Source organism: Sus scrofa, chromosome 8 (genome assembly GCF_000003025.6).
Source record: "Sus scrofa isolate TJ Tabasco breed Duroc chromosome 8, Sscrofa11.1, whole genome shotgun sequence".
Lineage (NCBI taxonomy): Eukaryota > Metazoa > Chordata > Mammalia > Artiodactyla > Suidae > Sus > Sus scrofa.
Window position 1 is genome coordinate 2,677,240 of NC_010450.4, and position 21,864 is coordinate 2,699,103.

Below are 21,864 nucleotides of genomic sequence, written 5' to 3' on the forward strand. Positions count from 1 at the left end.
GGGGCGGCCCAGGCCCCGCAGCTCTCCGGAGGGGCCTTCGCAACGGTGAGAGGGACACAGTGGCCCCTGGGCGTCAGGCCCGTGAGGCGGCCCGAACCCGGCCCGCTGGTCTCGGATCTCAGGGGCCCGGATCCTGGCCGAGCCCCACTTTTAAGAAGCGGACTGCGGCGGCTTCTCCCTCCGGCATCGGTGAATCTCTGACAGAACATCTGCATTTCTTGACTCTAACAAACACCCCCACCAAATCTACATTCTATTGTAAGGAACATGCGCAGAAAAGGAGACGACCTCTTGAAGGGAACGTATCCCGAATTAAACTTACTGTCAAGCACATTTCGAGGGACTGGAAACACCGGCCACAAAGCAAAGTCTCGGCAGAAAACAAGGCAGAGGCAGCGGACAGCGCGGGCACTGCCAGGCACCCCGGCTTCGCTCCACAGCGTGCTGAGCTCCTGAACCGGGCCTGAGCCTGGCCAGGCCCTGGAGACAAGGGAGGACCCAGGGTCACTCCTACTCCTGAGTCCCCCAGGGGGACAGACTCCAAACAAAGGACGGCACCCCGAGTGACAGGCACCACCCTAACTTCAGCAAAGGAGCCAAGGCCGAGGCTGCAGAGCTGGGCCATGTGCGTTCTGAAGCCACATTTCAAGGGGCCGTTGCTCCGTGGCTACCACATCAGACCCTGCAGATCTGGAGAATTTCCACCCCTGCGGAAGACTCTAGCGGGCTGCAATTTTAGGGAAGAGTAAGCAGTTGCCTGAGCTGGATCCTGGGGGGTGCGATCACAGGTGGGGTGGGGGCGCTGGGGAGACGCGCTCGAGAGCCTGGCATTGAGGGCAGCTGGGCCGGCCGGCCAGGGGAAGGGGCTTGGACTTCATACATGAGTCTGAGGATGATTCTTGGGTTTTAAGCCGCAGGCCTTGGCCCTCAGGATGGGAGAACAGATGCAGTAACCGTTTCCCTCAAAGCTCATCACGGGATTCCGGCTCCCAGTGATCACGGAGCGGCTTGTTCAGGACAAAGTCTTCTGTTAATAAAACTACAGATCTGGACAGAGAGAACAAAGGTTTGAAGGCACCAGTGAGTGACCCAGAGCAGAGGCAAACTGGAGGGGAGTCACCCCTGAGAAAGGGCACACAGAGCCGTGGTCTGCCTGTCCCTGGAGGACCTGCCTGGACCGCACAGTGCCCAGGGGCAGGGGCAGGGCCAGGCAGAAAGCTGCCGTCTCATCACCCCGAGGAGTCGGTCACAGAGTGTAGGCCGGCCAGAACGACTGGAAATTGCGGGGGATCCCAGAGAGGAGGCACTCCATGGACGCCTCACAGAGGGGGAGCACTCTAAAATCTGCACGGAAACTCCCCTGGAAGCCTCAGCTGACCCCTGAGTGGCACAAGAGCAGGCCGAGAGTCCAAAGGCCAAGGACAGGAGCCGAAAGTCCAGCCGAGCAGAGCATGTGGCCACTGCATATGCCCAGGGGCACAGCATCTGGAATTCAAGTCCTGCCAGGTTCGAGGGGCTGGGGAAAACCTTGGCTTCCCATGAAAACCCAGAAAGGCCCAGCTGACAAGTGAGCAGCTGTCCCAGGATGGCAGGGTCATGGAATAAAGAATCAGAGTAAGACCAAAACGGAACTAGATCTGCCTTTAACAAAGTCTACTGCCAAACTCCTGCCAAGTCAAAGTGATTTACTGATCATTAATGAGCACGAGGACAAAATCACCACTTGACAGGGACATAACAGACTTTAGACTCTCTACAATGTAGCATTCACAGTATTCAGTATAAGATAACCAAAAAGTCTGGTCACATGAAATAAACAGGAAAATGTGACTTCCAGTCAAGAGGAAAAGAGTCAATAGAAACAGACCCATAGATGACTCATGTTAGAACTGGCAGAACAGGATTTAAAACCTGATAGATAACGGCAGAAAAGATGGAAAATTTCAGGAGAAATTACTTGCCAAAAATAAATAAGTATATAACCAACAGAACTCCAGAAACAAAAACTGTATCTGAAATTTTTAGAAATGTACCATTGAGTTCCCGTTGTGGCTCAGCAGTAATGAACCTGATTAGCATTCATGAAGATGTGGATTTGATCCATGGCTCACTCAGTGGGTTAAGGATCTGGCACTGCTGTGGCTGTGGTGTAGGCTGGCAGGTACAGCTCGATTCAACCCCTAGCCTGGGAACCTCCACATGCCACAGGTGCGGCCCGAAAAAAAAAAAAAAAAAGAAGAAATGTACCATTGAATAGAATTAACAGTAGATTGAATCTAACAGAAGGAAGGACCAATGAACTCAGAGGCAAGAGAGAAATCATTCCAACTGAGGCACACAGAGAAAAATGATCAAAAATAAACAGAGCCTCAGTGATTGATCCATGAGCTAGTCTCAGGTACTCGAGCATCCATAGGATTGGAGTCCTAGGAGAAGAGAGAGAGAATGGAGCAGGGAAAAATACATTTTTGCAATATTGTCTGATGCTTTTCCCAAATTTGGTCAAAACATAACCTGGGGACTTATAGAGTTCATCGAATCCCAAGCACAAAAAATAAAGAAGGAATCGTACCTTAGGCACTTTATAAAAAACTGATCAAAACTAAAAATGAAAAGTCTTTAAATTAGAGAAAAAGGCACATTGCATACAGAGGCAGAACAACAACCATCATGGTTAACTTCTGATGGGGAACAACAGGGGCCCCAAGAATGACATCTTCAAAGAGCTAAAAAAAGTGAAGAAAACAGGCGCTGCCAGTGTGACTCACGGCAGGATGGGGACGGGAGGGCCATGGTTCCTGGTGCAAAAGGAGGAGAGGAGATGCTGCCTGATGTCCACCCTGGATGAAGCTACAGGGCAGTGATTTCCGAGCTGGGAAAGCCCCGTCTCCCCCACTGAGTGGAGGGCTCCGTCTGGGGGCGTCAGGCTGTTCCTAAGGCTCCCATAACTGGCCGCGGTTCCTGGGTGAAAGCCCAGACTCCCCCCGGCCCCGTTTTCAATGCGCTTTCTTGTGGGTTGTTTCTTCCCCTGACGACAGAGGCCCCAAGAAAAACTGCCCCTGGGGGTGCCAGCTGGAAGTGGGCTGGAAGGAGGTTAGGTAAGGCCCTGGCCTCTGGTGACGGGGGTGCTCCTGCAGGGGCCCTGGGCGGGATTGTTCTGTGGCAGTTGGGGCCCTGCATGGCGACTCTCGGTGGGCGGTCACCCAGAAGCAGGACTGAGACAAGCACAGCCTCAGCTCCCCAACCCCCTCAGGGGACAGGGGTCTTCAATGGGGAGAGGCGGCTGGAGGTCACCTCTGAGTGGGAGAGGCAGGTGGCTGCCCAGGGGAGCTGACCCCACTGGCCAGGGACAGGTGGAGGACGGAGAGGGGCTTCAGGGTACCCAGAAGATGTGCCACATGGCCTGAGGTCACACTCCTGCCCACCCCCTACGACCACCCCCCAGGACCCTCTGGGTCTTGCTCATGCTCCCACACCGACTCAGCCTACGGTCTTGGCCAACACCTAACCAGCCTGGGACACTCAGAGGTCACCTCCTGCCCTGCCAATCCCACCCAACCTGGGCTGGGGTCAGGCCGGTCGCTGTGGTAACCACAGGCTCCCTCTGTGCACCTCATCTGCGGCAGAGCGTGAGCCCTGCTCTGGGGCCAGGCGAGGGCTGCAGGGGCCGTGCAGCTGAGCCCACAGGGCTCCCTGGGTCTTTGCAGGAAATGTGACTCCAGGCTGGGCCCACCTGGACACAGAGGCTGTGGGTCCTGCTGCCACCAGGCAGGGGTCTGGACTGTGTGGGCCTGGCTCAGTCCACCTCACAAGCACCTGTGCTGCGCTCACAAGAGGTAGACCACGGCCATTTCTGCAGTGCTGGGTGGCACACAGGGGACCCACAAGGCTGGCAAGTCCCCACTGGTGCAGCTCTCAGCCTGGCAACACCACTGGGACAGGCAGAGACCACGGCCACCGGCTGGGGCCGGGAGAGCGGAGGTCACCTGACACCCTCCCTCCTGACCCCGACCTGCTGCTCAGCCAAGAAAGTGCCGTTAGGGCTTTTCAGGGCAAGCTGTCCGGCAGCTCATTTTCCTCGAGGCACCCCACCCACCCCAGGAGCGGCAGCTCCAGACAGGTTTTGCATCCAGGGCTTCATGGCTACAGCGGCGAGGCCCTCACACCGGGAAATGAGAGCAGGCAGGCAGCTCTGACAGACAGGCCACCTGCGGTGACCCTGTGCTGGCTGGGGCCACATGCCCTGCACACGGGGTGAGCCTGGGCTCACCCTTCACCCTTAGAGACGCTCCCCTTCCAAGGGGAGGAAGTGAGACTGCCCTGGCCTGATCCCAAGGTGGGGAGGCGGGGCCATCCCAAAAGGGCAGTGCCCGCATGTGCCGATGTGCAGGCAGCAACAGCAGCCTCAGCCCTGCTCCGGGGATGGAGACACCTTAGGTCTGGGAACAACAGGTGCGGCGGCAGCGGGGCTGCAACGCCATGGCAACTAGGGCTCCTCCCAGCTCTGCTGCCTCTGTGACTTCCTCCACCAGGCACCCTGCAAGGCCAGCAGCCATGCAGAAACGGGGCTCTGCAGCCAGGAAACGGCCCCCAGGAGCCCCGGCGGTCCCCTCATGCCTCACTGGTCAGAACAGCTCCCACTGCACAGCTGAGCCAACCACAGCCAGAGTGGCCTCTGTGGCCACTCAGGCCACTGGGACGCCCTCCTCAGGGCCTCACACAAGGCAGAGTCTGCCCCCCACCCATCCCTGGAGGCTGGCCAGCCCGCATCCTTGACCTGGGATGGGGCCTCCCAGCTGACAGGGGTGTGCCCGGGCTGGGCCCCGGGCCCCACGGCAGCCCCAGCCCCAGCCAGGCTGCACCGGCAGAAAGGAGCAGACTCCTCTCCCTGCTCACGAATGGACCGAGGACCCCGCAGGAGGACAACGCCTCAAGGCAAAGGCCCACGAGACCCGTTCCTGGGAAAACCAAGAGGCAGAACAGCGTCCCTGACGTGACCTTCTGTGTAAAACCGCAAACAGACTTTTCAGCAGAAGCACACCACGTCGGTTTTTCCAGAATCAAGAGACAGGAGTAGCGGCAGGGAGAGGAGCTCGGGGAAGGGCGGGGAGGCCGACCGGAGCCCCGGAGGCCAGCTTGAGCGCTTCCTGCGTCCCCTGAGACACAAGCCGCCGCGAGGCCGTCCTGTCCCCTGATGTGCGGACGCGGAGCACACCGGAGAGCGACCACGTTTAAAACGAGCCCGGCGCTCGGGCGGGGGCGGTCAGGTGGTTCAGCTTCGGCAGGGGCCTGGCGGGCACGGTCAGGGCCTCGTGAGACCTTGGGCGCAGGAAACGACGCGGACCACCACCAGGACACGGGCCTGCCCGCCGCGCTCAGGGAGCGGGCACCGTCCCCTCCGGGCGAGGCCCCCCACGCCGGGCCCCACGGGCCGGGCGGCCGCAGCGGACAGAGCCGGCCTCTTCTTCCTGGCGGGCGCCGGCCGCAGCTCCCCAGGCCCGTGGGCAAACGGGCAGCGGTCTGGAGGCAGAACACAACCGTCGGGGTGATGGGCGAAAAACCAGCAGATCCGGGTCTTGAAGGCCCCCGAGAACAGCCGCTGCTCTGCTTCGGGTTCCTTTTCCTTCCGCGGCCGCTCTTCCCTCCAGTCGCGGATGCAAACCCGCCCGTCCACAACTGGGTTTGGAACAAAGAGAAGAGACACAGCCAGGGCGTTAGCAGCAAGCTGGCCGGTTCTCCAGGGGCAGCGGTCCCGGGCTGAGGAGGAAGCCACAGGAGACCGAGTCCCCACCAGGCCGGGCAGTGGGAGGAGGAGAGGGCCCGGGACCCCCAGCCACCCCCACCTCAAGGGGGAGCACGAGGGGGGGGAGGGCCGGGCTGGGTGGAGGCATCTGGGGGCTGCTGGACGCCAGGGGGAGGGGCGGACGGCCTGCGCGCCGGCTCGGTGATGACAGGACCCAGGTGTGACCCCGGAGTGGCTGGGGCAGCTCGGGGGACGGGCTGGTGGAACAAGGCCAGGGGCCTGGGAGACCAGAAGCCTGGTCCCAGTTAGGGTCGGACATGGGGACGTCCTCACAGGCGCACTGGTCTTAGATGTGTCCACGCCTCCACATCAGAGGGGACGGAGGGGGACAGGGAGAGGCCCCCCGGGCAGGTGAAGATGAGGGGCGCTGCCAGTGCGCAAGCAGAGCCCCCACAGGTAAACAGGAAGCAGGGGAGCAGTGGGCGGGGGCAGGAGGCTGAGATGCAGTGCAGGGACCTGTGTGGCTGGGGTGACGCAGTGCTGGGCAGCTGGGGGACCCCCCCCCCCAGTGCCAGGGAGGGGGCGCCGGCCAGTCAGCTGACCCCACCAGGCTGCCTCTGGAACCAGCTGCCCTGGCTCAGCCAAGGCCGCCCCAGGCGCTCGCGCGGGGCTGGTCCATCCATCCCGAGAAGTCAACGCCTCCACACGCAGGGCAGCCAAAGCAACCAAACCCGCCCGGTTTTCCCTGGAAGCTACACACCCCCGGAGACAGAGCGGCTCGGGGAAGTAAAGGAAGCTCCCTGAGTAAACCTGGCTCTCAACTTCCAAGGAAAACCTGAAAGCGTGAAGGCAGCCTGATGTTCTCTTTCAAACTGCCTCGTGTTCTGGCAACGGCAAGACAGTCCATCTTCACAGACAGACAGTAAAAACTCTCCCCCGAAACCAGAGGAAGGGACGCAGAGCCGCCTCTGCTCGGAGGGCCAGAGGCAGGACTCGTCCCGAGAAGCACCTACTGAGGGCCAGGCTGGTCCTGCCTCCCTCCCCCCGCCGGCTGCTTGCCCTCCGAGCAGACGCTGGGCACCCCTCTCCTGGCCAGAGCGCTGGCAACGAACCCCGCCGTCCACTGGGCGCTCCCACAGCAGCCCCTCCTGGCGCAGTGGGGAACGACAGCCCGGGCCGGGGCAGGCTGTGCGGAGGAGTCTGGGGGACCTTGGCAGGAAGACGAGGAGCCCTGTGGGTCTGGATGGGCTCAAGGAAAGTCAGGAGAGGGCGAGGGGTCCACCGAGGCCAGAGCTGGGCACACAGAGGTCAGGGCAGGCGGGCCGTCTCGGAGGGTGTACTGAGCCCCATTTCTGCAGCAAGGCCTGAGGCCCAGGGCGCAGGCGCTAAGCACAAAGGGGGGCCCTGGAGAGGGCAGAGCCCAGGAGTCCCGAGGGGTTAGGAGGGCTGGCATGCTCCCCACAGCCCGGCTCCCAGCCTGCAACCGCGTGCGCACCCTCCGGCTGGCTCCCAGGCCAGGTCAGCAGGCTCTCCCCGGTGGAGAGCATCCTGATTTTAAAAGAATTATAGACACAAGATGCGCCCTACCAAGTTCACTTCTCATCCGGCATTTCCGAGCCCATTTCTTCACTAAAGTGTGAGCTTGAACTTGAACCTACTGTTCTGGCTGCTCTGTTCCTGGTGACAGACAGCACCTTGACCTAAGTGTCCTCGAGAAGTGGCTGAAGACTCTTCCAGAAACTCACAAAGGAGGTAACTTTACCGGGACGGTGTGCATGCTCAGTGGTACTGGTTCAGGAGTCCGTCTCACCCGGGTCCCCAGCGCGGGCCCTCTCCCTTCCAGGAGAGCCTGGGCTGTGACGGACCTGGACTATGTCTGCGTCCTGGAGGCTGGGAACACAGGACTGGGCGGCGCCCAGTGTCCTGGCCTCCGTGTGGTGGCGCTGGGGCTGCCCGGCCCACAAGGTGCCTGGTGCAGCTGGAACGAAGGCAGCCGAGAGCGTTTTGACCTCCTCAACTCATGTAAGTGCTGCTAGAAAACCAGCTATGTTGGTTTTAAAAAAACCATCTCCTACGGAGATAAGACCCAGCTCCAGTGCATACTTTTTGCATGACTAGGAGCAAAATGTTTACTGGGGCTCAAGCCCAAGCCTCCTCCTCGCGTTGTTTCCAAAAATAACCGAGCCCCTGGCCGCGAACTGCGAAGCGCAACCACACACACGCACATTTCTGATGGGACGAACAAGGCGCTCCAACCGTGCAGGGAGCAGGAGAAAGCAGAGCAGCCCCGGGGCACAGCTCCGGGCCGTGGAGTCCAGAGGGGCAGGGACTCCCTGCTGGAAGGCCCGCCCTCCACCTGCCTCTCACCCACTCTCTGCAAGCGCCCCCACCCCAGAGCCACCAGTTCCACGTGCAGGGCTTACTGCCATCAGGACAGGAGCAAGTACCCAAGCAACACCAAGCTGAGATGAAACTTGAGCTGGGCTCCAGAACAACCAGGCCCCTGAAGGCACTGCAGGTGAGAACCTAGCTCTCAGGTGCATGGGGGTGGCACACTGGGGGCTGCACACCCAGCTGTCGTGTGCATACGGAGGCAGGGCGACCAGGTGGTTAGAGGCTTACAGACCCAAGGGGTGGACGGGGGGCCTCCCAGCCCTGCGGCCCACAGGAGGCCTCCTCCCCCCTACCCCCAACCCCTGTGAAACTGCCCCACTGGTAAGAGGAAAAGTTCGGGGTTGGGGGAGCAGCTCAGATGCTGGCCCAGGGCGTGCTGTCCTCGGTCGACTTCAATTCTGTGCTGCCATCAGGGCCCCCTCACCTCGGCAAAGGCCCCCAGCCCAGCAGGGCCAGTCCCCTCTTCCCCACAGACCCGACCAGGAGACCTGTCCCAAGGGCACCTGGGGGTCGGGGGTCAGGACCCCACGAGGGGGCGGCGGTGTGCCCTCCTCCTGGGGACACTCACTTCTCCATCCATGGCCCTATCGGCCTCTCGGGCGGCAGGGAGGACTCGGCCCTGCCTACAGGGAGCCTGCGGCCCAGCAGGGGCAGTGAGACGACTGGCACAGGACATGAGACAGAAGCGCACGCGCAACCCGGGCCCAGCAGAGGCAGGATGGGGCGGGGCGGGGGCTGCTGGGAGAGAAGGCTTCCGAGGGGCCTGGCACTGGGAGGCCTGGGGGCGGCATGCGGTCCTGAGTCACGGCCCCGCAGAAACACAATGGGGAGGGAGTCGGGGGCTAGGCCAGCAGGGAAAGGAGGGCTCCGAGCCAGGCTGCACACGGCGTGCCCGCAGGGGGCGTGGAGGTCAAGGGTAGGCCCAGGGGTCTGCTCTGGAGCCCACGTTCCCAGCACAGCTCCACGGGCGCCATCCTGGAGCCAGCGATCCGCACGTCTCCGTGTGCCCCGCTCCACCCTGGTCCCCATCCACCCCCGGCACAGAAGCGCGGAGGCGGTGACAGCGCTCCCCACCCAGCCCTCGTGAGACGTTTCCTGTGCCAGCGGCAGGACGACAGGGGCCACGGCTGCGCCGGGCAGGACTGGGGCACAGCCTGTGCTGAGCCTCCTGGTACCCAGCCAGGCGGACAGCCGGCGGCCCGTGACGGACGAGCCAGGGCCCTGTGTACAGAGGTCACGGGCAGGGACACGGCGGCTGGCCTGCCCCTTCCCACTGCCACGGCGGAGGTTCCAGGGCCCGAGCCCTCCTCCCGGCCACAGGGGCTGCAGTCAGCACCACCGACCCCACCGCTTGTCCGCCAAGCCCCCGTCCTGCCCCTTGGCACTCGCCGTTCCCTCTGCCTAAAATGCTGTTCCTTGGCCCGTCCCCACGTCCCCATTGAGATGCTGTTTACCTAACAGGAGCCTTCCTGACGCCTCTCTGAGCCTGGGCCGGGCCGCTCCCTGAGGTGCAGGGCCTGGCCGGGAGCTTGGGGTGCGCCAATTTGCAGGCAGAGGCCAGAGCGACTGCCGAAGCTCCACCCAGAAAGGCTCTCTGGTGACAGAAGGCCCCGACCGCAGGCCCTCCCTCCCAGGGCAGGAGCGGGCACAGCCTGGTGGGAGCGGGAGCAGACTCGTGGGTGCTGGGTGAGGGGCTGCGAGAAGGCGAGGTGCAGCGGTGTGGCCTGGGTTCCGTCCTGACGGGAGGTGCACAGGAGGGGCCCGTATTCTAGCCCTAAGACGCCCCCAAGATGAGCGTCATTGCTAAAGAGAGAGCGGGGAGCAGAAGGGAAGAGAGGCGGCCCGACCTGCACGAACGCTGGGGAAGGGGGAACGCGGGCGGCGGGCCAGGCCCTCACCTCGGAACACCTGCGGGCTGTTCCTCAGAAGCGTCTGCAGGCCCCCGCACTCCCGCTTCAGCCTCCGCAGCGTCTCGCCGTCCAGCTCACCGGCCACTTCCGCCAAGGACAGGCTCACTGTCGAAGATGGGGGTCCCCCAAACAACAAGAAACCTATTACGAACCTGCTGCACAGGCGGCACTAGGGGGCCCCGCATTCTACCATACATTTAGTTTTACTTTCTGGGCCGCCCTGTGACAGTGGAGCTCCCCGGCCGGGGATCAGATCACAGCTGCAGTTGCGACCTGAGCCACAGCTGTGGCAACACCAGATCCTTGGCCACCGGGCAGGGCCGGGGATCCAACCGGCAACCCAGCACTCCAGAGACGCCACCCAGCCTGCGGCACGACAGTGGCAACTCCACCTTCTATAAACTTTTTTTGGGGTCTTTTTGCTTTTCTAGGGCCGCTCCTGCAGCACATGGAGGTTCCCAGGCTAGGGGGTCTAATCAGAGCCATAGCCACCAGCCTACGGGATCCGAGCCACATCTGCGACCTACACCACAGCTCACGGCAATACCAGATCCTTAACCCACTGAGCGAGGCGAGGGATCGAACCCGCAACCTCATGGTTCCTAGTTGGATTTGTTAACCACTGCATCACAACGGGAACTCCAGCTTCTGTAAACTTAATCCCCCCACGTGTGTCAGCGAGAGAGACCACGCAGACTTTCCATTCAGTCCGCGGCTCACAACAGCTGGACGCCACAGGCAGAGGCACCACACCTGAGATGCCAGGAGCTCCCCGCCAGGCCGTGTCCCTCACCCACGAGGAGAGCACATCTCCCAGATGGGGGAAGCTGGCACCGCCATGTGGCCCCACCGGAGACCCCGCCAGCTGCGGCTCGGGGCTGGAGCCACGCTCCCTCCGCCAAGCCCACTGGGCCCCTCTGAGGGGCAGGGAGCTCGGGAAACCTCCCCGCCCCTCCTGGGTTCTGTGCCCTTGCCGACCCCATGGTGGAGGCTACGTCTACCCACCCTGTGCGCGTCCGGACCCCGCCAGGAGGGCAGGCCCCTCCGCCCACGTGTCCCCTCAGCCATGCCTCGCAGAGCGCGGACTCCGGGCCTGCGATGAGCGAGGCCCGGGGACAGACCCACTCATACCTTGCACAGGGCGCAGACACCGGGGACAGGCTGGGAAGGGCCGCTAACTCCAGCGACCAAAGCACAGAAGACCGGCTGTGAGCAGAACCTGCAGCTGAGAGCCAAGGGCACACTGCCCCCCACTGGGCCGGGCCTCTCACGCCTGGTGGGGCAGCGGGACCTCAACCCAGCCCCAGAGCCCTGGAGACCCACTGAGGCGGCCGCCGGGGCCCAGCCATCAGAGCCACCGCCGTCTCTCCTCCTCAAGCAGAGAAAGACCCTGTCTTGCTCACTAGCGGGGACCCGGCAGAGGGGGGCCCGCCTCGCACCCTTGCTCCCAAAGGGTGCCCCGGGGACTACAGGTCAAAGTCCGTATTTCCAGACGGGCCCACAGGCCTGGGGGCTCCATGCCCATGAGAAGCCCCACCCAACTGCACTCCTCTCTACCCTGGCCCGCCCAGCAGGTGCACCCAAGCAGGAAGCCAACCCAGAGCTCCCCACCAGCTGCCGGCCGTGTCACCGGGTATGCGGACGGTCAGCCCCTGAACCAGGGTGGCACTGACCACCACCGGGTCCCCAGAGAAGCTCTGCCAACCAGACGCCCACAGGGTCGGTGATTCCCGGAGGGGGACAAGCTCGATGGCGCTGCCGAGACGAGGGGCGTGATGATGGACAGACTCGGCAGCCCGCCATCCCCGCTGGGGGCAGAAGGAGCCATGGCTGCCCCGCCCGGGCCCCTCGCACCCTCAGGCCCGCGGGCAGTGGCCCTGACCTCGATCTCCTCCAGGGACCCCACAACTCCTGGGGCGGCCCCATGGCGCCTCCAACAGCGCCTGAGAAGATCTGGGCCGTCCTGGCAACTTCACACAGCAGCCAGGACTCCGTCTGAGCCCCGCTCCTGACAGCCAGACTCCAGCCCGGCGCTCGCCCTGAGAACGATCAGAGGCACGTCCCTCCCTTGGGTCACGTCTGAGTGCTGCCTTTGGGGGATTTCGGAGAGAACTAACTTGTCCAAGCATAACGTCTCCCAAACGTGCCATATATTCGAGGGGCCAGTGCTCTCCTCTGGCATCTGGTAACCTGCTCTGCTCGGATCACGTCTATGGATGAAAATGAGGAGACGGAGCCCTCAAAACTTGAGTGTTCCTGTAAAGGCAAAGGGCCTGGCCTTCACCGTGACCTCAGCTTCCTTCTCTGAGGCAGCCCGAGTCCTGTGTGCTTTGTGAGGGGACCTACACGGAACAGTCTTCCAACGAGCTGGCGAAGAGCCTCACTGTCTTGAAAAGCGACCACCCGGGTCTCAGTGCCACCGAGGAGAGCAGGGTGGCTGCCCAGACCCAGCAAGCAGCCAGGCCCGTACTTACCTCCTCCATTCCAGGCCTCTGCATCCCGGCTCTGGGAACTGCTGGGCTCCGACTGTTTTCTGCCCAACAGCACACCTGCCACTCGCAGAACCACTTGATCAATAAACGCACGAGGGAGGCGGGCGCAGTTCCTCACGCGCTCACTTGTTCTCGGGGCTGAAATCCACGCAGCCAGAGGCCTTCCGCCCGGACCCCTGGCCCTGGCCGCCCAGGCCCGGGTCCAGGCCTTGGCCACCCTCGGGGCAGGGGGCTCCGGTGGCCCCAGGCGGGGGAGGGGCAGGCCCCCGGCCCCGGCGGCTGTGGATGTAGCGCCTTCTCCGCTCGTCCACGGAAGCTTCTCCGGCAGGTGGGTAGGTTCTGGATCTCCCGATGAGACAAACCTGCAGGAAGAGAAGGGTGAGCACGGCGGCTTCCTGCAGCATTTCGCCCTCCTCCGCCAGAGGCTCTAGCTCTGGAGAACAGCTGACACCCGTTTCAGATTCCTCTCCTGAAAGAAATCCTACAAAGACAGATACACCACTCACCGCCAAAGCCATGGGAAAGCTCACGGCTCGGACCTCGAGAGCCCGACGCGCACGTACAGGTCAAGGCCATGTTTCGGAGCTGGCCGGCCGCGCCCCGTTTCAAACCCTTCCTCCCGCCAGCCCTCACTGCTCCCCGGCTCCGCCCCAGGGGCAGACCCTGAGGCCCCCTCCAGAGCTCTCGGGGGCCACAGCAATGAGTGTCTTCATGCCGGCCTTGCCTGAGCGAAGGCAGCATGGGCGCATGACCCCCGCGCCTCAGGGCCTGGCTGTCCAGGGCATGCTGTGCCCTCCCTTCTCCAAGTCCAGACGGAGGCTGCCCTTGGCTGCCCCTGGGAGGGCGAGCCCCATCCCGCAGAGCTTCCAGGAGAGCAGCCTCTCTGGATGTCCTCCTGGACAGGAACCATCAAGCCAGCGTGCAGGCGACAAAAGCAAGTAAATCCGTTGTGTAGTGACGGAATACTACTCAGCCATAAAAAAAGAATGAAAAAAGGCCATTCGCAGCAACATGGATGGAACTAGAGACTCTCATCCTGAGTGAAGTCAGTCAGAAGGAAGAAGACAAATACCAGACGGTATCACTTCTATCTGGAATCTAATACGGCACAAATGACCCTTTCCACAGAAAAGAAACTCAGGGACTTGGAGAGCAGACTTGTGGTTGCCAAGGCGGAGGGGGACGGAGGGGGAGCTTGAGGTTCCTAGATGCAACCTGTTGCCTTTGGAATGGGTGAGCAATGAGATCCTGCTGCGTAGCACTGGGAACTGTGTGTAGTCACTGATGATGGAGCCTGACAATGTGTGAAAACAGAATGTGTGCATGTGTGCGTAACAGGGTCACCATGCTGGACAGTAGGAAAAAAATGTATTGGGGAAATAACTATTAAAAAAAACAGGAGATAAAATTCTACATACCTTATAAAACAGAAGAAGCTTTAAAAACATTTATTTTGAAATAACTATAGATTCAAAATTTAAAAAAAAAGAAGGAAAAAAAAGAAAGTAAATCTGGTCACATCAGGCCGCCCCTCACTGCTCTCCAGCTCTGCCACCTGCTATCGTGTGATCTTGGGCAGGTGACCAGTGTGTGGGGAGAGGGCCTGGCATGTGATCAGTCCTCAGGTGACAGCCACGTGCGGACCCCCTGCTTACACCTACCCCGCAACCATCTGCCTACAACACCGAGGCTCAGCGAGATGAAGCCACGGCCTGCGGTCACCAGCAACTGGTGGCGCCAGGACCCAAACCCCAGCAGCTTCCAAACTCGGAAGACTAGGTGCCAAGAGAGGAACATGTAAGGAATGACACGGAGGCGCTCGGAGGGTCCTAAGGGGCTTTCCAAACTGATTTCCAGCAGCAACGCAGTGATGCGCCAGAGCCGACCACGGCCCAACCCCTGCCAGCGGGTGGGCGCCCGCCAGGAGAGCTGCCCTCCCCGTGCAGCAGGTGAGGACACGGGCAGGGGCGTGTGTGATGCGCCCATGAGCGCCCGGTGGGAAGTGGCAGAGCCGAGGGTCGAACTCAAGTCTCATCCTTCTCACCACCGCCAAGCAGCGGAGCCGAGATCTGAATGATGAGTTTTCGTGGTTTTGTTTTTGTTTTTGTTTTTTTTTCAAAAAGAAGCATGGTGACAGCCACAGAGTCTCTCAGAAGGAAGTCGCCAGAGACAAATACACAACGGACATCAGCACCTCCTCCCCTGGCACTCAAAGGTTCGAGCCTCCTGAGTGGAGAGCAGGACCCCAGCGGCCCACCCGACCACCTGGCAGGGCCACAGACCGTGCAGGGGCAGTTTCTACCTGGACAAAGCGCATTGCAAGCAAATCTGAACTGAGAGGTTTTCCCAAGAAAATCTGAAACCATTTCAAACCTCTGAAGCCAACTTCAATTTCGGCCAGTTATTTGGGAATCTAGGTCAGAACCCAGAGCCTCCTGCCTCAGACCCACTGAGGCCAGAAACCTGTACAAAAGTCAAGCCGACACCGACTTTGGGAGGGTCCCCTGGGGCCAGTCCCAGATTCCAGACGGAGATAAGATGTGGCGGGGGCTCCCGCAGCTTGGCCACGGGCCTGGAGAAGGAGGGCCAGAAGGCCCGCCCAGGGGACGCCAGGCACCGCACCAGCCCGAGAAACCTCAGGGTCGGAGACCTTGGGATCAGCACAGGCACCTCTGGGACAGTCCGCCTTCCAACGTCACCGTGCTGTCTGTGGTTCCCTGACAAGGAAGGCGCCACGCTTTCCCGTCCGAACACCCACGCTCGGCCCGCCGGGACAGGCAGGAAGGAGGACGCACCCTCTTGGTGGACGGAATCCGGAGGCAGTCCTCCTCCACGTGGAAACCGCAGGTGGAGCCCACCTCTGTGATGAAGTCCAGGTACCCTCGGTACTGCGTCTTCCCACTCTGGCTCCGCTGGAACTTCCCGACGAAGTCGAAGAAGCAGCAGGGCAGGACGAAGAAGCGGCAGCTGTAGGAAGACCTGCAAAGACAACCAGCAGCACAGAAACTGAGCGTCCTGAATAGACTCAAGACAGAAAAGTGCACAGGAAGCCACGAGGCAACGGGGCCTCAGGGCAAAATGCAAACAAAACGCTGCGGGCCAAGTTAGGGTCTTATGTCCAAAAATGAATCACAGCCGTGCCCGGTTTAATCCCGGGAGACAGTGAAGCAGTGTCTTTCCACTAACACGGGACTCTAATCACTTTCCTGCAAAAGTTTTCTCTGCTGTAGTTATGGTCAACTGCATAACGTAAAACTTTCTGGAGATTTCCAGCTGTGGACAGCAAAAGGGGGGCACTACAAGATGAAGGCTTTCTTCTTGGCCTGTATTATTCTAAAAAGGCCAGAAGAATAGATCCAGAAGGAAGGTCTTCGTAAGACATAGCCAGATGGAGACAAACACTGTACGTTATCACTTATGTGCTGAATCTAAAAAATAAAACAAGAGCATGACCACAACAAAAAGAAACAGACTCACAAATACAGAGAACCAAGCAGCAGTTACGGGGCGGGGCGGGGGGCAAGACAGGGCTGGGGGGCAAAAGATACAATCCGCTACACATAACATAAACGAGCTGCAAGATCATATCCTGTGGAGCTCCCACTGCGACTCAGCAGCAACGAACCTGACTAGGATCCATGAAGACACAGGTTCAATCCCTGGCCTCGCTCAGTGGGTTGAGGATCCGGCGTGGCCGTGGCTGTGCTGTAGGCCGGCAGCTGCAGCTCCAATTCAACCCCTAGCCTGGGAACTCCACACGCTGCAGCGAGGCCCTAGAAAAGCCAAAAAAAAAGAAAAAGAGTACATGGTACAGCACAGGGAACACAGCCAGTATTCCCGTGTTTTATAAGAATGAAAAGATTCTTCATCTGTAAAAGCTTTAATTGCAATGTGTATACTTGAAACAAATATATATTAACACTGGGAATCAACACCTCAAACACCTCAATTTTAAAAAGTGATGGTAGAGGAAACCAGTAAAAAATGAACAATGAATCAATCATAAAATAGTTGATAAGTAAAATACTCAAAGAACCTTGGAAAAAAGAGACTTGGCAACGGGCAGCGGCTCCCCCCTTGAAGGGACCCGTGTTTCAGGAGAGCACCTTTACACGGACAGACAGACCCTCCTGTTAGCGGAAGAAAACTTCCCAGGAAAGACAGAGCTTGCGCCAGTGGGTGCAAACACTGCAGAAGCGGTCATGGCGCCCGACAGAAACAGTGTGGACGCGTGACCCGTGGATGTAATTGTGTATGTCCCAGGAGCCGCATTTTAAATAGCAAAAGAAAACAGGTGGAATTTACTTAGTTATTTTCATTTCACGGCTGCACCCGAGGCACATGGCAGTTCCCAGACCGGGGTTTGCATCTGAGCTGCAGCTGCGACACCCCGACCCTATACCTCCACAGTGACGGAGCCACTGCAGTTGGATTTTTAGCCCACCAGGACACAGCGGGAACTCCAGAACTTATTTTGTTTTATTTTTATTTATTTATTTATTTGTTCTTTTGCCTTTTCTTGGGCCGCTCCCACGGCACATGGAGGTTCCCAGGCCAGGGGTCTAATCAGAGCTGTAGCTCCCGCCAGAGCCACAGCAAAGGGCCTCCCTAAACACCCCTAGGCACACATGCCTCCTACACACAATGACACAACCCAACAACACTCACAACCATACAGCACACCCACCGCAGAGACACGCAACACGCACACTCGGCAGAAAGATAACACAACCGCTCCATGACCACATACACCCACCACCACCCATACCCCGATAAACCTCACAACACCCCCCCAACCATCACACAGGCCACCCTCACACACACGCCCCACACGCACTACTGCACCCTCCCAGACACACCACACAGCGCCACAGCAACGTGGGATCCAAGCCTGTCTGCAACCCACACCACAGCTCACGGCAACGGCGGATCCTTAACCCACCCACTGAGCAAGGCCAGGGACCGAACCCGCAACCTCATGGTTCCTAGTTGGATTCATTAACCACTGAGCCACGATGGAAGCTCCCAGAACTTATTTTAATTTATCCCAATACACCCCAAATCATTTCAACAACCGGAGCTGGCCACGCCTGCCGTGCTCAATAGCCACAAGCAGCCAGGGGCTACGTTTTGGACGGTGAGGTTCAGGCACAAGGCACCCCCACCCTCACTGCACCAGCTCCACTACCTACTCACCGGGCTGCAATGACAGGAATCCACGGGGTCAGCTCGTCGGAATGGTTTCCGATTAGCCAGTCGACGTCGGGGAAAGGGTCTGATCATTTGGTGTGACTGCCCATTCCTGAAAGACACAGAACAAGAGGAAAGGTCTAGTATCTAAAGGACGAGCTCCTGAGCTGGGGCTGCCGCCTCGCCCCCGTGCAGAGCCACGACCACCGGGCACAGCCCTGCCCCTCCGCGCTGCGGGTCCCCGTCTGCAAAGGGCGAAAGCTGGGCCCGGAGTGAGGAAGCGTATGCCTGGCCTGGCCTGGCCTGCCCGAGGCGCCGATGCTGCCCGCAGAAGGGTGAGTGGAAGCCGGGGCCTGAGAGCCTAACACGACACGCTCACGCGACCTCAGCTTCGGAACGAAGCGCAGGCATGTTCCACGGCCAGGCGTGGGACGCAGCTTCTTGTCTTTCAAAAACCTTATTTGATGGAAGCAAGAGGCTCTTAAGAAAAAACGTGCTTTTGACGACAGAGTCGTGATGGTCACGAAATGAAGCTCCATATGAAACGAATTCTGCAGCCTGCTGTCTTCAAAACCGCAATGACAACTTTTTTAAAAACAAGTGAGGCTTTGCTGTTTAGCACGCTGGAAAGAGCACTTGAAATGTGATTAGGTAAAATTACTAAGTGTAATTTGTGCTTACACATAAGCCATTTAAAGAGGCAGACAGACAAATTTACATCTGGAATGGGTAGGAATAAAGGATAAGTAGCATCAAAAGTTTGTTTTTCCTGCTTTTAAATTATGCACAGACCATTCTCAGGATTTTACTGAAATACTGTTTTCAGCGTTGTAACGTCCGTGGAAAGAGAAGCCCGTCGGCTCCCTTAAGAACCAAGACGACGTGACGTTCTGGCTTGTACCCAGCAGGCCTGCAGAGACCCTTGTGCTGTGGTTTGCGGTAAAGCGTGCGTGGCCCTGAAACGTCAGCGTGAACGCAGTGCCCTCCTGTTTGCTGGCTCGAGGGTGATCCGCCCGCCCTCTGGCCCCGGGAACTCTTTCTTCGGCTCTGAAAGTCCAGCGGTTTCTGTGGTCGCGTCGCCCCTGGGGTTGACTGTCCCTGCAGCGGGGAGGCGTGGCGCGTCTTAGCAGCAGGTGTAGGGTGTTCACTGAAGGGTCTCGGGTCCTGACAGCGCTGTCCCAGCCCAACTCCAGAACTTGCCAGGGGGGGAGCCCGGCAGTTCCGGGCGAGAACGTGCTGAGTCCGGAGAGACCGCCAGCCCTGAGGCGCACTCGGGGCGGTGCCTTCTCCCCACGCTTTCTCTTCTCATGCGTATTTGCTGATGTTTGAATTTACGGGTCATGTATGAATACACGGCAACATGCGAATCCTTGCAGCATAAAGCAAAGTACGACCATATGATGGAAAAACTGAGCAGAGGCGGAGGTGTCGGGCCACCGCCGTGAACGTCCCTTCCTCCAACCTTCCTTTTTTGCAGTAATAGTCTCAAAAAAAAAAAAAAAAAAAAAAAGCAAAGAAAAAATACAAAAATAGTCTTGAAAACTTGATTTCCTATTCGCAGATGAAACGATAGACGTGAGATGTGTCTCCAGAGCACAGCGGTGCTTCGCGGGGGCGGGCAGGAGACAAAGGGTAACGGGGACCTGCGACCAGGGTCTGTGTTTGCCACGCGCTCCTGTCCACTGTCTGTGTCCCACGTCCCCCACGGGAAAAGCGAACGCTCGCTTCATTTCTCCAGCAGCCTCCTGCCCTCTGGCAGATGATAATCTGGGCCCTAGTCACACCCAGGCGACTGAGCTTGGGGACAAAGGTCTCCAGGTGATGCGGGCAGCTGGGCAGAAGCCCCCACGGTGCCCCAGAGCCAAGGACACGGCCCCACTGCTGAGCGCTTCCCCGGCAGCCTAGAGGCCTGGCCTAGAGGCCGACGCCGGGAAAGGCCGGACCCCACCCCCGACTGCCTCGTCCCGGGGAGGCCCCCCTCCCTGAGAGCTCAGCGCTGCACTGGACCCCAACAAGGGTGACGGCCTCACTACAGCCTGGCAGTCACAGCAGAAGCCAGGCCGCCGGGTGGCCCAGAGCAGATGCCTGTCCATCCCACAGGACAGCCGCACGACGACCAGCCGCGCCCGCCCGGCTTCGCGCCCTTCACCCGACTGTCGCCAACGTGCTCTCCAGCCGAGGGCCGCCCTGCCCCCCCAAGTCTCTCTTTAGTGCTTACTGCCCCCCAACCCACCCCGCCCAGTGTAGCTGTGGGCTTCCTGCCCCCCACCCCCGCCCAGAAGGCAGGAGCCTGGTCACTGTGGAATCATCAGGCCCGCCTCCAAGTCCCCTGGGCCCCCACCTTCGGCACCAGCCCTGATGCAGCATCACCCTTCCAGGCTCAGCCGTGCCCCTTAGAGGCCCTACAGGCCCGCCCCAGTCCCGGCAGGGTGGGCGCCCACGGCCGGGTGAGCGTCCACGCCGGATGTGAGGCCTGCGCAGCAGGAAGGCCACCTCCGGCCTGGTCAGCACCTCTCTCCAGCCTGACCGGAGGCTCTGCCAGCCTCCCCCTCTCAGGTCCCGGAGCAGCGGGGTCACCGTGAATTGCCAGGTGGTCAGCACTTCTGACTGGGCCACGCGGAGACACAGTCCTTAAACCAACTGCCCCCGGGCACCACCGTGCTGAGGTCAGGTGAAGGGACCGAGCCAGTACCTCCAGGTGCGTCTCGGGTCCATACATGTCCCAGATGTTTCTTCTCCGGACGTCAATCCCTCTGCCTGGATGCTGCAACGACGAAGTCGAGGAATCAAAGGTTAGGTCGGGACATCATAAAAGAGGAGCAACAACGCATCAAACCCGGCAGCCTCGCCGCCCGCCGCACGGGCACGAGACCCTGAGCGCCTGGCTGCGGCGAGCGGACACCCAGGCCCGTGGGGCACAGGACCTGCGCTGCGGTGTCGGAGGCTTGCCAGACATGCGTGTACACAGGCCACAGCGAATCAAAGAAACGAGATGGCGCTTGAAGAAGGACGCTAATCTCGGCTTGCAAAATATACCAGACTTGCCCAGACCCCTGGGGAAAGGGAGTGAGGATGGGAAAAGCACAGCGGACGAGGGCTGCTTGAAAGCACGTGGCCGAATACTCCAGATGTCGTGAGGCGACGCCACTGACATCTTGGTCTCAGGACCAGAACCCCGAGGGAGCGGGAGGAAAGGGCGGAAGAGCCTTAAGCAGAAACAGCGTCATCTTTCTCTGGAGGGTTGTAACCCTTCACAGCCTCTGTGAGAACAAAGGCTCTGGGCCTGCACACCTGTAGCCGTGATCAGTGCCAGTGTAAATGCCATGTGGGCTCCTGGACGTGCAAGGAAGGAGAAAAGAGCCACTAAAACTCCTGCCTTGGCTCAGAGGGCGCCTATTGCCGCTCGAAGGCGGGAGCCCCTGATGCCCACTCTCTTTCTCTGTCTCTTCGTTCTGAATTCTGCGGCACCGCTGACTTGGAGACCTGGGTTGACGAGCAGGTCTCGTCACTGCGGCACCTCCGTGCTCGGTCAACAGGCCAGAGTGTGGCAGCACCTCCAGGGCCGCAGCCGCAGCCAACACACCTGGAAAGGGAGCCGGCCCCTCTGCCCTCGGGCAAGCTCAGCTCTCAGGCTGCCTGCTCCTCCAGGTGACAGGTGCCTCCTCACCTGGCACCCCCTGAGCACAGGCAGCTCTTCGCGCCCTGCCCGCGCCTCCAACCACCTGCTCCCAGGTCACCACCTGATGCGCTAACCTGCTCACAGGGCTCATCATACAAACTCATTTTCTCGTAAAGCACCTCAAAAAGTGCCTTCTAACGACCCCACGCCAAGTCCCAGAACCAAGGACAAACATGTCTGTTCCACAGGGCAGGACACCAGGGTCCACGCCACTGGGCTTCGAGCCCCGCTGTCACCCTCCAGTCTGAGCTGCTGATGACCAGCTCGCTGGGCGAGGAGAGCTGCGGGCGCTGCGGGCACAGGCGCTGCCGGGGCTGCTGTGAGCACCCGGCCTCTGCTTCCCAGGCCAGGACTCGGCGGCAGAAGCGAGCGTCACGCTCCACGCACACGCGTAGACCCTGACTGTCCCGAGCTCGGACGGAGGCTTCTCGAGGGGCGAGCCCACCTTAGCCTTGG

The 21,864-nt window shown here is 60.2% G+C and overlaps 1 protein-coding gene across 1 annotated transcript in view; it reads right to left on the bottom strand.

Annotated features, from left to right (window-relative positions):
* TRMT44 (tRNA methyltransferase 44 homolog (S. cerevisiae)) overlaps positions 2,569-21,864 on the bottom strand; it is a 28,603-nt gene continuing 9,307 nt past the window's right edge. Inside the window, 9 exon segments of the mRNA XM_021100950.1 lie at positions 2,569-5,676; positions 10,036-10,152; positions 12,522-12,668; positions 12,671-12,727; positions 12,730-12,901; positions 15,335-15,518; positions 17,736-17,811; positions 17,814-17,841; positions 20,422-20,493. Of these exon segments, the coding sequence (XP_020956609.1) occupies positions 5,303-5,676; positions 10,036-10,152; positions 12,522-12,668; positions 12,671-12,727; positions 12,730-12,901; positions 15,335-15,518; positions 17,736-17,811; positions 17,814-17,841; positions 20,422-20,493 (1,227 nt within the window). The 3' untranslated portion in view covers positions 2,569-5,302.